The sequence below is a fragment of the Triticum urartu genome, chromosome 7A (genome assembly GCF_056163025.1).
Source record: "Triticum urartu cultivar PI428250 chromosome 7A, HENAU_Tu73, whole genome shotgun sequence".
In the NCBI taxonomy this organism is placed as follows: Eukaryota; Viridiplantae; Streptophyta; class Magnoliopsida; order Poales; family Poaceae; genus Triticum; species Triticum urartu.
In genome coordinates, this window is record NC_141879.1 from 374,380,601 (window position 1) to 374,396,531 (window position 15,931).

General features: G+C 43.6%; 1 protein-coding gene and 1 pseudogene across 1 annotated transcript; both read left to right on the forward strand.

The window, feature by feature from the left end:
- The first annotated feature begins 11,845 nt into the window (after positions 1-11,845).
- Positions 11,846-12,534, forward strand: LOC147959641 (uncharacterized; annotated as a pseudogene).
- A 5-nt stretch (positions 12,535-12,539) lies between these two features.
- LOC147959642 (uncharacterized) lies at positions 12,540-14,428 on the forward strand. The gene is made up of 3 exons (XM_087532798.1): positions 12,540-12,924; positions 13,709-13,827; positions 14,099-14,428. Exons 1-3 carry the CDS (start codon positions 12,540-12,542, stop codon positions 14,426-14,428), a joined length of 834 nt encoding a protein of 277 aa, XP_087388924.1.
- The last annotated feature ends 1,503 nt before the right edge of the window (positions 14,429-15,931 follow it).

Sequence of the window (15,931 nt, forward strand, 5' to 3'; positions counted from 1 at the left end):
AAACATCGGGACACCTTTGCCTCTATCACACAGCCACTTTTCCTGTAGCCAATGTCACTTGGGACCAGTTTCAGCAAGCTTTCCGCACCGCCCATGTCTCAACTGGAGCTATGCAGATGAAGAAGCGGGAGTTTCGCAACCTACGCCAGGGGAACCGTACTGTGGCTCAGTACGTGGATGAGTTTAGCAAGTTATCACGCTATGCCCCTGATGATGTGGCCACAGATGCCGTGAAGCAGGAGAAGTTTATGGAAGGGCTGAATGATGAGATGAGCATGTAGTTGATGGTAGCAACCTTCAACAACTACCAAGAGTTGGTAGATAGGGCTCTTATGATTGAAGGGAAACAGCAATAGATTGAGAGCCGCGAGAGAAAGTACGGACAAGGGAAGTATAACTCAGGAGCTCAGCAAAAGCCTCGCCTAACCCCGAACTCGGGAGGACTTGTTCATAACCATGGAGGTCAAAACCACACTGGAGGAGGATCACATAACCACAGTGGTACTAAGAATGGGAATGGGAACGGAGCTAACAACAATCATAACCGCTCCAACCCGTCCACTCCCGCCAAAAGAGACTTAAGTCAGGTTACCTATTTTAAGTGAGGGAAGACAGGGCACTATGCCAATGATTGCCCCGAAGGAAGGAATGGAAACGGAAATGGAAGCACTGGGAAGAAGCCCGATCCATTCAACAAAGGACAAGTGAACCACGTTAACGTGGAGGAGGTTGAAGAGCAGCCGGACGCGGTAATAGGTAGGTTTTTGGTTAAGTCATTTACCGCTCTTGTTCTTTTTGATACTGGTGCATCACATTCATACATATCAAGGGGATTCGTGGATAAGTTTAAACTACCAACCCAAACCCTTAGGACCCCTCTTTTAGTGAGTTCACCCAGAGCAGAATATATGGCTAGCCGATGGTGTGACCAGATACCCTTAACCATTGGCACACATGTGTTTCCGTCCGACCTAATTATCTTGGAGTCGCAAGGATTGGATGTGATATTGGGTATGGACTGGATGTCAAAGTATGGAGGAAGCATTGACTGTGCGAGTAAGTCGATTTATCTCACCACCCCAGAGGGAAAAAGGATTAAGTATGTGTCTAGGCATGTGCCTAAAAGGAGCCAAGTGAATGCCCTTACGGGAGTTGTTCAGGAGGAAGTGCCGGTAGTAAGAGATTACCCGGATGTTTTCCCAGAGGAGTTGCCAGGCATGCCACCGGACAGAGATATTGAGTTTTTGATAGAGCTGTTACCAGGAACAACACCAATATCCAAGAGACCCTATCGGATGCCCGCGAATGATCTGGAGGAAATTAAGAAACAGATCAAGGAGTTATTGGAGAAAGGATACATCCGAAGAAGTTCATCACCTTGGGGAGCCCCAGTACTTTTGGTTGAGAAGAAGGATAAATCCCTAAGGATGGTTGTTGATTATCGAGCCTTGAATGAAGTGACGATAAAGAACAAGTACCCACTGCCGATGATCAACGATCTGTTTGATCAGTTGCAAGGAGCTAAAGTGTTCTCAAAGATTGATTTACGATTAGGGTATCATCATTTGAAGATACGAGAGAAGGACATACCAAAGAAGGCATTCACAACGCGATATGGATTATACGAGTACACGGTCATGTCGTTTGGACTGACTAACGCCCCTGCCTATTTCATGAGCATTATGAACAAGGTGTTCATGGAGTATTTGGACAAGTTTGTTGTGGTGTTTATTGATGATATCATGGTATACTCAAAGAACGAGGAGGAGCACAAAGAGCATTTGCATTTAGTTCTCAAGAAGCTCAGGGAACACCAGTTGTATGCTAAGTTTAGCAAATGCGAGTTTTGGCTGAAGGAAGTCGGATTCCTTGGACATGTTATATCAGGAGAAGGTATAGCAGTAGATCCCAGCAAGGTTCAGTCAGTCACTAAATGGTTGGCACCTACCTCAGTTAGCGAGATCCGCAGTTTTCTTGGACTCGCAGGATACTACCGGAGATTCATTGAGAATTTTTCCAAGATTGCAAAACCAATGACTGAACTGTTGAAGAAGGATACCAAGTTAAATGGATAGAAGATTGTGAAGCAAGTTTCCAGGAGTTGAAGAAACGTTTGACTACAGCCCCAGTGCTAGTACTGCCAGATATACATAAGGAGTTCCAAGTGTATTGCGACGCCTCTCGCTTAGGACTTGGATGTGTGCTTATGTAGGACGGAAGAGTTGTTTATGCCTCACGACAACTAAAACCTCATGAGTTGAATTATGCTACGCATGATTTGGAGCTAGCAGCCGTAGTGCATGCGTTGAAGACTTGGAGACATTACCTTATTGGAAACCGTTGTGATGTGTACACGGATCACAAGAGTTTGAAGTACATCTTCACCCAGAAGGAGCTGAACCTTAGGCAGAGGAGATGGTTGGAGCTTATAAAGGATTATGACATGAAGCTACACTATCATCCAGGAAAGGCCAATGTCATAGCAGACGCATTGAGTCGGAAGAGTTATGCTAATACCCTTGAAAGTAAAGGACTGCCAAAGGAATTAGCAAATGACATCATGGAACTTCGGTTAGAGATTGTACCTAGAAGGTTCATTGCCACAATGGAGGTTCAGTCGACATTGCTGGACAAGATTCGGGAAGCTCAGAAAGATGGTAAAGAGATTGTCGAGGTAAAGGAGAAGATGGGCAAAGGAAAGGCCAAAGGTTTTCGTGAGGATGAGCACGATACCCTATTGTTTGAGGACCAAATTTACGTGCCCAATAATCAGGAGATCAGGAAGTTAATACTTCAAGAGGCCCATGACTCACCATACTCGATACACCCCGGAAACACCAAGATGTATTTGGATTTGAAGGAACGTTTCTGGTGGATTGGTATGAAGAAGGATATTGCCGAGTATGTAGACGTATGTGATGTATGTCAGAGAGTTAAGGCAGAACATCATAAGCCAGCAGGACTGTTACAGCCTATGCCGATACCCGAGTGGAAGTGGGATAAACTTGGCATGGACTTTATCACCGGATTACCCAGGACTAAAGCAGGATATGATTCCATATGGGTAGTAGTTGATCGTTTGACCAAAGTAGCTCACTTCATCCCAGTGAAAACCACCTATACAAGTGCAAAGTTGGCCAAGATCTATATGTCCAGGATCGTATGTCTGCATGGAGTTCCAAGGACCATCGTATCGGATCGAGGAACACGGTTTACTTCAAAGTTTTGGCATCAGTTACACCAGACTTTGGGAATGAGATTGGAGTTCAGTGCAGTGTTTCACCCGCAGACAGATGGACAGACTGAGAGAGTCAATCAAATTTTGGAGGACATGTTGAGAGCCTGTGTGCTAGATTATGGATCTAGTTGGGATGACAATTTGTCGTATGCAGAGTTCTCATACAACAAAAGCTACCAAGCCAGTTTGAAGATGGCACCGTTTGAAGCCCTGTATGGACGCAGGTGCAGAACACCGTTGATGTGGGATGAAGTAGGAGACCGACAGTTGTTTGGACCAGACTTGATTAAAGAATCTGAGGAGAAGGTAAAATGGATCCGAGACCGACTAAAGATTGCTCAGTCCAGGCAGAAGAGATATGCAGACTCAAAACGCAAGGAGGTAACCTACGAAATTGGAGATAGAGCATATCTGCGAGTATCGCCCTTGCGAGGAGTGAAACGTTTTGGAGTTAAAGGAAAGTTAGCCCCAAGATTTGTAGGACCGTATCGCATTTTGGAACGGATGGGAGAAGTCGCCTACAAGTTGGAGTTACCTGAGGGATTGTCAGGAGTCCACGATGTGTTCCACGTTTCACAGCTGAAGAAGTGTCATGCTGAGATGGCTGATATACCATTAAGAGATACAGTACCCTTGGAGGCGATTTAGTTGGACAGTGATTTGACTTACGAGGAGAAGCCAGTTAAGATTCTTGAGTTTGCCAGCAGAGTCACCCGCAGTAAGGTTATCAAGTTTTGCAAAGTTCAGTGGAGCCACCATACCGAGGATGAAGCCACCTAGGAATGAGAGGATGATCTCCGCAAGGACCTCCCATACCTATTTTCTAGTCAACCCAAATCTCGAGGGCGAGATTCATCTTAAGGGGGGGTAGGTTTGTAACATCCCAAATTTTCAATTTGGAATGTTATACATAGATCATCCATGCATATCATGTTTTATTGCTTTTCCGTTCCGTAATCCTCGAAATCCTAAGCAGCTCAAGGACCCTCGGAGAGAGTTGGGATTTCCCGTTCACCATATTTGATTCTTTTATCAAATAATGAAAAGAGGATTTGATTTTAATTATTTCTCTCCAAAAAATATTTCACATTAAAAATTAAAGAGAGGACATAATAGGACTTCTCCAAAATAAATGAAATATTGGAGGAAAAATATTAAAATCATTAAATTGATTTTTATTGGATTTTATTTGCATTAGAAAAACTGCACGTTTTCAAAATTTCATTCTAGGGCCAAGAAAATGTTCAACTCGTCCTAAATATTTTATTTAGACGGTGAAAATTTGTTTTGGCATTTTTAGGTTTTTATTTATTTTTTTAGGATTTTATTTCGGTCGGCGAAGTTTTTTTTTAAAAGGTTTCCGCGCCGACTGGGCCTTAGGCCCAGCCGTGCCAGGCCGCCGCCGCCTCCTGCGCGCGCGCGCGCCGCCGCCGCCGCCGACTCGGACCGGAGTCCGAGTTGGACTCCGCCTCCGCCGCGCCTTGCCCCCTACTCCAAGCCGCCCCGCCCCATCCTTTATATACGCCACCACCCCGCCCCAACACCACACCACCACCGCCGCCCGCGCCGCACCACCGCCGCCCGCGCCGAGCCAAGCCGCCGCCGCCGCCTGCCGCGCCGCCGCCGCAGCAGCCGCCGCCCCCTAAGCCGCCACCTGCCAGACCTCTCGCCGGAGGTAGCCGCCGCGCCCCGCCGCCAGTTTTTTTTCTTTTATAAAGACCATTCGGTTTTTGTTTAGAAACCCTAGATTCGTTTTTTTCCGGATTCGCCGGTTTTCTCGGTTCTTCTAGTTAGCGGACGTTCTCCGAACGTTCGTTTTAATGAACGGTTCCTCGCCCGTTAGTCACAACTAACGAATGCTCGTTCGTTAGTCTATTCGTGAGTTTTCTTTTATCGGATTTATTCCGCGATTTTCTCTGATCGCGATTTCTGATCCGATCTTACATTCTGTTTTTCTTTTCGCTCGTTTATAGGAATTAGGCGATTCAAGCGCCTAGAGTTTCGTCCCGAAACCCTCTTTCCGGTTAGTCAACTCAAACAAGTTTTTGCTACTGTAAAATTTGACCTAAGTTCAGATTAGTAAACGAAGTGGTTTTCTTTCGCCATTTGACTTTCGTTGCTTCGTTTGTTTTGATTCTTTTTGCGTACCGGAGTTCTTAAGTTGAACTTTCTCGTCAACCTCTCTTATTTGAGTTTTTCTTGCGCAACGTTGCTTGTTACTTATGTATGTTATTGTGTGCTTGCGATAGAATTCCTGGAGTGCGAAGCGTGTTACTACGAGTCTCTAGGATTCGCGGATCGTCAGCAAGGCAAGTAACACTTTGATCATATTCCATTATTACCCAGTTTTTATGCATTAGTTCCAATCCTCAAACATTGCATGATTAGGATGTCATTAACTTGTGGGTTGGGAAGTAGTTGCTGAGGTAGAACCTATTGCCCTGTTATATTCAAACCCTTGGGAGTTACTTCTACGTATTGCTTATATTGCTATGCTATGCTCGTAGACGTGGTTTGGGTTTGAGTGAAATTCATGACAGATGTGAGATTGTTAATTAATGGTTCAACTTAAGGTGGCAACTTAATCAAACAACTGGGTGGACTGAGGCACCTGGGGAACCTAGTGTTGTCTGTTTTTTTGGAAATCCCGGGGTACCCGTGTGATCTTCCTATGGACCGCCACCCAGGCTCAAAGGGAACTGAGATGATTCATGCTAGAAACTTCCGTGTGCAGCCACAAGCTATTATGGGCTCTAGCATAGTTGAGTAAGTTACGTGAAGCTCTTGAAGAGGTATATCAGCAGGTAGTGGGTTTGGTAGGTTTGGTATGGTCTACCCGGAGTAGAGAGTTAACGTTTCTGAAAGACTGTGTCTCGGTCATCCGTTTCTCAAACACCATGTAGTGCGAGAAATCCAACGGAGGCGATCGAGTCTTGTGGGGAAAAGTGCGCAAACCTCTGCAGAGTGTACAATCTAATCATGGTTAGCCGTGTCCCCGGTTATGGACAATTCTTGGGTATCTAGTACTTGGGTTATCACATGTATCTCACCATGCTTAATTCATACTGTTGGGATGTTAATCACTTTAATTGGGATTGAGTTGGGGTTACCTTCTCAATGATGTTTCAACCACCATGATAGTAAATTAAAATCTATTCCTTTGTTGTAGGGAAAAATGGGCTTTTCACAAAAACTATAACCATACAGCTTTCCACCAGCCATATATGCATGTAGTGATAGCATTATTCTGTTTCTGCTCTACTGTGTTATATTGCCAGCATATTCCATGTGCTGACCCGTTTTCGGGCTGCAACGTATTATGTTGTAGACTTTTCAAACGAGGAGTAAGGTTCGTTAGGTCGTTGCCATGCAGCTCAGTGATGCCGTTGGAGTTGATGGACTCACTTTATCTTCCAAGCCTTCCCGCTGTTATCGCATTAGATGGCCTTAAGCCATATTATTGTAATAAGTTCTCTTTTAGACTTTTCGATGTGATAAGTGTGTGATTTCTACTCTGTTATAAATCCTCGAGTACTGTGTGTGTCAGCATTACCGATCCAGGGATGACACTGAACCATAGAGACTTGACCATCTGAGGTCGGGTCGCTACATGAATGCTTTTGCTCCCATGAATGCTTTGCCTATCATTCTATATCATCCTGTTAAGCATCATGTGTCTTGCCACGCACAACCTTGCAAAACGTACTCATACTTACTTGATGGACACTTTGTGTGCGCTAACCCTTGTATTTCAGAGTGTCGCTTATTTTTGCTCTTTTTGCATGACTATCACTCCGGAGGCACCTTGGAGTACTTGGTTTGCGCCATGCCTTCAACTCCGTCCAACTACAAGTCCGTCCACGACAAGCGTTTCCATGGTGATGAGGATCACGATCCGAGGTTGGATCTTTCCCAAGGGGTGGAGATGATGCGGAGCATCCCATGTTCATCCCCATGTACACTCCGACTACTCTCCAAACCCCAAGAGGACATACGACGAGACCTTGAACATACGCCATCGGGCAAAAGGTGAACTCGCTCCTCTCCGAACCATCACTTTCCACATGTGAGACATGGCTACTACCTCAAACATGTGTGCTATGCATGACCAAGAACCAAGAGGAAGACCATGAACAAGACGACGAGGACACCAAGCGCGAGGAATAAGAGAAGGAGATGCCCGCAGGCTACATCCGCCGGACGACCGGTCCTTACCGGACGTCCGAACGTCTCCGGAAATCAGGAGCCTGAAGCCTGATACAAACGAGCGGATGTCTGACGCCACCGGACGACTGGCCACTTCCGGAAATCCTGTACTTCAGCGACCGAGCCTAAATCTACGGAAGTCCAAGGATCCCCGGACGTCCGGACCTCTGCGAGCCTCTGGACGACCGACACCTTACGGACGTCCGCCCCCTGGCTATGTCTAGTTGCGGGCTGAGGCCCATGTACCCCTTCACTTTACCCCTCTTTTGTACTACGACTATAAATAAACCTCTCCCTCCTCCTAGCTAGGGTTAGCAAAGTAGTAGCTCATTAGAGATAGAGCTTTGCTCATCCATTACGGATCTACTCCACGAGAGAGACCGCGGCCCCTCTTCAAAGAAGATCCACCTTGGATTCAAGACCTCCTCATGGAGAAGACCTCAAGACCTCCTCACGAAGAAGAACTGGTTACCCTATGTATCGTCCTTTGTTGGATTCAGATCTTGTATCTCTTTGTGTTTTGAGGATCTAGCACATGTGTGACCATTCTTATTGGTTTGAGTGATTCTCTCGTGTTTCCCCTTGTGTTTCTCCTCATATTTCCCCTCATGTTCTTCATGTTCTTCGCGGGATCCTTTCCTTTCGTGAAAGATTGGCCCCTGGGGTTCCTACCCTACATCAGCTAGTAAAGCAAAATAGGAGCAAAATAAGAGTGAAAATCCAGTCATGGCAAAAGAATTTTAGCAACAAATGAAGCCTAATAATAAACTACCATCTAGTGTTGCTTCTGAAATTAAACTAAAAAGTGGATGTTTACTTGCCACCAAATCTGATATTGATGATCTAGATTTCAACAAATCTGCTTGCTGTGCTTTCATGTGTAAAGAGGTATTATTTTCATTCGAGGACGTGCCTCCCTCTTTGCCTCTTGCTATCACTAACATTTTGCGGGCGTTCGCTGACGTCTTTCCAAAAAATGTGCCACCGGGATTACCACCTATTTGAGGGATTGAGCATCAGATTGACTTAATTCCTGGTGCTTCGCTGGCAAACCATACCAATCAAGTGGAGACGAAGGAGATTATGCGTCAAGTACAAGAACTGCTCGACAAAGGTTATATACGTGAATCCCTTAGTCCTTGTGCTGTTCCTATTATTCTAGTGCCAAAAAAGGATGGTACATATCGTATGTGTGTTAATTGTAGAGGCATTAATAATATTACTATTCATTATCGTCATCCTATTCCTAGGCTAGATGATATGCTTGACGAACTGAGTGGCTCTACAATATTTTCCAAAGTTGATTTGCGTAGTGGATACCGTCAAATTCGTGTGAAATTGGGAGATGAATGGAAAACAACATTTAAAACTATGTTTGGATTATTTGAGTGGTTAGTCATGCATTTTGGGTTAACTAATGAACCTAGTACTTTCATGAGATTAATGAACAAAGTTTTACGTGCTTTTGTTGGACGATTTGTGGTAGTCTATTTTGATGATATACTGATTTATATCAGATCTTTGAAGAACATTTGGAACATTTACGTGCTGTTTCTATTGCTCTACGTGATGCATGTTTGTTTGGTAACCTTGGGAAGTGCACCTTTTGCACCGACCGAGTATCTTTTCTTGGCTATGTTGTTACTCCACGGGGAATTGAAGTTGATAAAGCCAAGATTGAATCTATTGAGAGTTGACCGCAGCCCAAAACGGTCACACAAGTGAGGAGTTTTCTTGGACTCGCTGGTTTCTATTTGCATTTTGTGAGAGATTTTAGCACCATTGCTGCACCTCTCAATGAGCTTACGAAGAAGGATGTGCCTTTTGTTTGGGGTACCGCATAGGAAGAAGCCTTCACGGTATTGAAAGATAAGTTGACACACGCTCCTTTACTCCAACTTCCTGATTTTAATAAGACTTTTGAGCTTGAATGTGATGCTAGTGGAATTGGATTGGGAGGTGTGTTATTACAAGATGGTAAACCTATTGCATACTTTTCTGAAAAATTGAGTGGGCCTAGTCTGAACTATTCTACTTATGATAAGGAATTATATGCTCTTGTTCGGAGTTTAGAAATATGGCAACATTATTTATGGCCCAAGGAATTTGTTATACATTCTGATCATGAATCTTTGAGACACATTAAAAGTCAAGCAAAACTGAACCGTAGACATGCTAAATGGGTTGAATTCATTCAGACTTTTCCTTATGTCTGAAAAGACAAGAAGGGTAAAGAAAATGTTATTGTTGATGCACTGTCTCGTTGCTATACTATGCTTTCACAAGTTGACTTCAAAATATTTAGTTTGAAGACCATCAAAGATTAGTATGCGCATGATGCTGAATTTAAAGATGTATTGCACAATTGTAAAGAACGGAGAACATGGAACAAGTTCGTCGTTAATGATGGATTTGTGTTTCATGCTAAAAAGCTATGCATTCCAGCTAGCTCCGTTCATCTTTTGTTGTTGTAGGAGGCGCATGGAGGAGGATTAACGGGACACTTTGGCGTGAAGAAGACGAAGGACGTACTTGCTTCACATTTCTTTTGGCAAAAGATGAGACAGGATGTTGAGCGTTATGTTTCTCGCTGCAGTACATGTCAAAAATCTTAGTCAAGGCTTAATCATCATGGTTTATATATGCCTTTGGTTGTACCTAGTGTTCCATGGGAGGATATATCTATGTATTTTGTTTTAGGATTACCTCGAACAAAGAAGGGGAGGGAGAGCATATTTGTTGTCGTGGATAGATTTTCAAAAATGGCACACTTCATACCATGTCAGAAAAGCGATGATGCTGCTAATGTTGCTGATTTGTTCTTTTGTGAAACTATTCTCTTGCATGGTGTGCCAAATACTATTGTTTTAGATCATGATACTAAATTTCTTAGCCAATTTTGGAGATGTTTATTGGCTAAGTTGGGGACTAAACTATTTTTAGTACTACATGTCACCCCCAAACTGATGGACAAACTGAAGTAGTCAATAGAACATTGTCTACTATGTTTAGGGCTGTTTTGAAGAATAACAAGAAAATATGGGAAGAATGTTTGCCTCATATTGAATTTGCTTATAATGGTTCGCTGCATTCTACTACTAAGATGTGCCCTTTTGAAATTGTGTATGGTTTCCTACCTCGTGCACCTATTGATTTGTTGCCTCTTCCATCTTTGTGGAAGGTTAATTTTGATGCTAAACAACGTGTTGAATTGATCTTAAAAATGCATGAGTTAACTATGGAAAACATTGAGCGTGTGAATGCTAAATATAAACTTGCTGGAGACATGATTTTAAATAGCGGCCGCTATTGCGGTAGCGTGCCCTAGCCGCTACAAGTCAAACGCTACGCTAGGAAATAGCGTGTTTGGCATGATGCGGCCACTATAGCGGCAGTTAGAGCGCAATAGTGTACATTAAGGTAGCATTGGTTGCAGTCATAGCAGACTTGTACCTGGTATAAATTTGAGAGGCGCACTGAACCGGCCAGCCCTAACCCTAGTTCAACCCACTCCTCTCATTCCCCTTCTCTTCGGCTAGTGGCTGCTGGCTGCCTTCCCATTCCCGGACGCCGGAGGCCCGACGGAGAGGCAAGGAAGAGATCACCGGATGGCTCAACCCCCAAAGCCTCTGCTCCCTTCCCGTTCGTTGAGGTGACAGTCGGCAGGGCAGCCACTTCCTGCTCAACGCACTTCCATGGTCGATGACGGCGAATCTGGCATCTCCAATGATGGCGACGGGCCAACAGAGGGAGTCTACCATCTCGTAGGAGATCCGCAGTAGGACGGTGACCAGCGACGAGGCTGTGACCTTCTTGCTCGACGCACACATCTCCTACGGCCGTACTGCTCCTGCTTGTCTTCCGTCGGCTCTGCTCCTTAGGTCCGGCTGCTCTGCTCCAATCCGGCAGCTCACTTCTCACCACGGTTCACCACTTCAAAGTGTCAAGGTATTAACTTTTCTCTGCTTTTCGTATACACAGATCGATCCATAGTTTAGTAGATGAAATTGGGGCGAGCTTACAGCATAGAAGTACATAATATTACGTCAATACATAGCCACTGTTTTTTGTTTGTACTGCTCACTGCGGCACTGACCACTGGGCACTATTTTTTTGTCAGTTACAAGATGTAATACTAGTTTCTCGGCTAGAACAAGTACTGAAGCACACTGCACACGATGCATCAATGAACAAAGTCCAGTCTGCTACTGATAAAAAATTAGGAAAATAGTACTATACTCAGTTTATCTGTACCATTACATTTTTGTTTATAAATTCAGTTTATAGTGATACACTTGCACAGGTTTCTAATTCAACAAATGAACTATCTGCACTTGTAATTCAGTCAAATTTAATAGCTTATGTTTGTTTCTTTTTCTGCGTTTTTAGGCTACTAGCACAATGTCTTCAGCAGGACCAGGGGCTTCGTCCGCAGCTGCAAACGCAACTGGAAGAACAAGGAAATATCCAGCCTGGGAGCATGCTTTACCAATTACTGATGAGTTTAGGACCAAGAACATAGTTGGGTGCAAATATTGCTTGAACTTTTATAATGGTGGCATTACAAGATTTAAGAAGCACTTGGCTGGACTGAGAAAGGATTGTGTGCCTTGCACGCAGGTTCCTGGTCATGTAAAAGAGCATATGAGTGCATTGATAGCTGGGAATGATAAAAAAAGATAAATCACTAAACAAGATGTTGGTGCTCCGAGAGGAGGTTAGAGGGATGTATGATCAGGGTGGGAATGAGGATGAGGATTGCGAAATTGTTGAGTTTTCTCATGCAGCAAGTGGAAGCTCTCAAGTTCCTAGGAAGCCTCTGATCAAGGGTCCAATGGATAGGTATCGTGCACGGCCAGGAATAGGAAAACAAACAATGGTGAATGATCATTACAAGGTCAAAGAAGCAAAGACAACTAATGATTATATCTGTGAGTTCTTCATTGAGGGTGTCGTTGCACATAATCTTGCTAGTCTTAAATCATTTGCTCGAATGGTAGAAGCAATTGGACAGTTTGGTCCAGGATTGAAGCCACCAACACCTTATCATCTTGCCAATCCTTTGTTGAAGATACAAGTTAGCAAGGTAGATGAAATGTTGAAGGTCCAAAAGGAGGCATGGGTTGCTACTGGATGCTCTGTAATGACTGATGCTTGGACAGATCGTCGTGGAAGGAGCTTAATGAATTTGGTTGCTCATTCTTCCAGAGTCGTGTGTTTCCTCCGTGCCATTGAAGCTTCAATGGAGGTTCATGATGTCAAGTTCATCTTCAGCTTGGTCATGTCTTGCATTTTTGAAATTGCTGCTGAAAAGATTGTTCAAGTAGTCACGGACCATGCAAGTAACAATATTGCAGCAGCGAAGTTACTTAAGCAGAAGCACCCTCAAATATTCCGTACCTCATGTGCAGCCCACACAATCAACCTAATGCTCCAAGACATTGGTAATATACTCGTAGTCAGCTCAACAATTACCAATGGTAAGACAATCACAAATTTCTTTTATGCACACACTAGATTGTTGGCTATTCTTTGCAAGTATGCCAAAGGTGATTTAGTCAGAGCTGGTGCTACTCGATTTGTAAGTCACTACTTGAACTTGAAGAGTTTGTATGTAAAGAGTAAGCAGTTGAAGCTGATGTTTGCTTCAAATGATTGGGCTGATAGTAGTTATGCTAAGAAGACATTGGGCAAAGGTGTGTACAAGCTCATAATGGACAATAAGTTTTGGGCCAAGATAAACCTGCTAGTGAATTATTTTGAGCCACTTTACAATGTTCTTAGACGGGTTGATGGAGACACTCCAGCCATGGGGTTCTTATATGGTGATCTTCTCCAAGAAAAGCAGGAAATAACAGTACGGCTCAACCATGTTGAGAAAAAATATGGTCCTATTTGGGAGATCATAGATCGAAGGTGGGATAACAAGATGAAAACAGCGCTACACAAAGCTGGTTATTTTTTGAACCCTTTCTTCTACTATGATAGATAGAGTGAAATGGCTGAAGAAGATTTCATGGAAGCAGTCATAGAGTGTGATCTGTTATGTACAAAAATAACACAGAGGTGCAAGACAATATTGTTTCCTAGTTTAGTTATTACACTTAAGCCATAGATTCATTTGGAACTGATATGGCCATTAGAAAAGGCAAAGTAGAAACTATAACTCCTGGTAAGAATGCCAGAACTTGTGAGAGTCTTTCTTGAATGTTGCAACCTAGTAGTGATGTACTTATTTTTTTTGTTTTACTTGCTTGTTTGCAGCAAGATGGTGGACCGTGCATGGAACTTCTTCAAAGAACTTGAAGAAGATGTCTATTAGAATCTTGAGCTTAACTTGTAGTTCTTCGGCATGTGAAAGAAATTGGTCTGCATTTGAGAGGGTAATAGCATCCCCAATTAAGCTATTCCTCAATCAATTATGTTCTTACCATTTTTTATTTGCATCATGTGAATTACTAAATGGCATGTACTCCCTCCGTTCCTAAATATTTGTCTTTCTAGACATTTCAAATGGCTACTACATACGGATGTATGTAGACATATTTTAGAGTGTAGATTCACTCATTTTGCTCCGTATGTAGTCACTTGTTGAAATGCCAAGAAAGACAAGTATTTAGGAACGGAGGGAGTAGTATTGTATTTGTGTTTTAGGTACACTCAAAGAAGAGGACCAGACTAGGCCAGAAGAAGTTGGATGATATTGTTTATGTGATGTTCAACAAGAGGCTGGACTCAAAGTACTCCGAGAGGGAAAGGGGCCCACTGCTTCCAAAATACATTGAAGATGAGCCACCAAATGAGTGGATGTTGGATGAGGAGCTACTACAAGATGATGAGCCATCTGAAGATGAAGCTGAAATTGACATTAATTCAAAAAGGAAACAACAATCTGTAGCTTCAAGAACTAGAGGCAAAATAGCTCGTACAGATCAAGATGTTGAAGATGAGGAGGAAGAGGACGAAGTGGAGGAAGTGGCATAAGAAGAGGAAATGGAAGAAGAGGATGAGAACCAAGAAGCTGAGGAAGACAATGATGAAGACCAACAAGTGGACATCGATCTGAGTGGAGAAGAGGAAGAGGATGGTGAATGACTTGTGCATCTTGCTTCTTGCACGATCTGACTAGAATCTGATGAGGACATCAATACCATTGTTACACCCACAGCCCCTACTGTTACATATACTGGACCAATTACTAGAGCTCGCGCACGCCAATTAAATTACCAGGTACTTTCGTTTCTTGGTAATGATTCTAATGTTCATGAGATTATGATGCTGCCTAAATTGGATACATTTGTTTTGCTTTCAAATGAAGGGCCTAGCTTGGAGAAGGATGAACATTGGAGCAAGAACACGCATGAAGTTGATGGCATGCGCAAGGGGATCAAGAACGGAGTTACAAGTGATGATTTCAGGACTTTGAAGCCGCCATAGGGAGTGCATGAAGCCATGGACGAAATATACAAGATGCCACTTCATAATATTCGTCCATAGGCTATTTTAGGTGCTGCGTCACCTTATTAATGGGCCAGGCCCATGTAATTTCTAAATACTTAAGTATAGGCTATTTTTAGAGTCCGTATGTGTGGGGAAACAAGAGTTAGGGTTGGTTTCGGACCCCACCCTCAAGGGCCACGAAATTCCCCTCTCTTCCTCCATATATACAGCCCTTAGGGCATCGTTTAGACTTTGGGTTTTGTTTAGATTAAAAGTTCGCCATAGCTGCAACTTCACGTACTTCGTTTGTGTCCAACGACCAGACCAAGACGTCACAGAACCCCACCTTGATCAATAAAGCTTTCATCTTATATTCGCAATATCCAGATTGCAATCTCAGTTTCTTGCTTGTTCTTCGTTTGCTCGCAGGAAACAGGCCCTCGTGGCCAGGTTGATCATGCTCCGGCGTGGTCAATAACCCCTCGGAAGTTGGTTTAGCGATTGCTAAGGCGCGACGTCTCGCACGATCGTAGTCGGATCGTCAAGGTCGACTCCCACAGAAAACGATAGCCACCATCTCATCGAAACATCGGGACACCTTTGCCCCTATCAAGTGGTATCAGATTTCCAGGTTGCTCGGTGAGATTTTACAGTTTTTCGTAGATTAGATCGAGTCTGTTCTTCATACCTACAGTCCACGAAAAAGCCACACAAAAAAAAAATTAGGGTTAGTTCATCATATCCGAACCAATCTGAGCCTTTGCATAATCTTTTTAGGGTTTTTGCTTTGTTGAATTTGCGGTTGCATCGTCGTGTCAAGTTGCTGGTCTTAGAGTCTAGTCTTTTAGAGTTTCGAGTTCTGGTCACAAGTTGTCACGCCACCGCCGCACCATCATCATCGCCCATCTACCACTTTTGCTTATCCGCCACCGCTCTGAATCCACCATATATCCACCACCAATCCGAGTTCTTCTCATATTAGGTTTGTTCTTGAGATCAATCTCAATTCCGATTCGTGTTTCCTTGCCTGCGTAGGTCTCGGAAAAA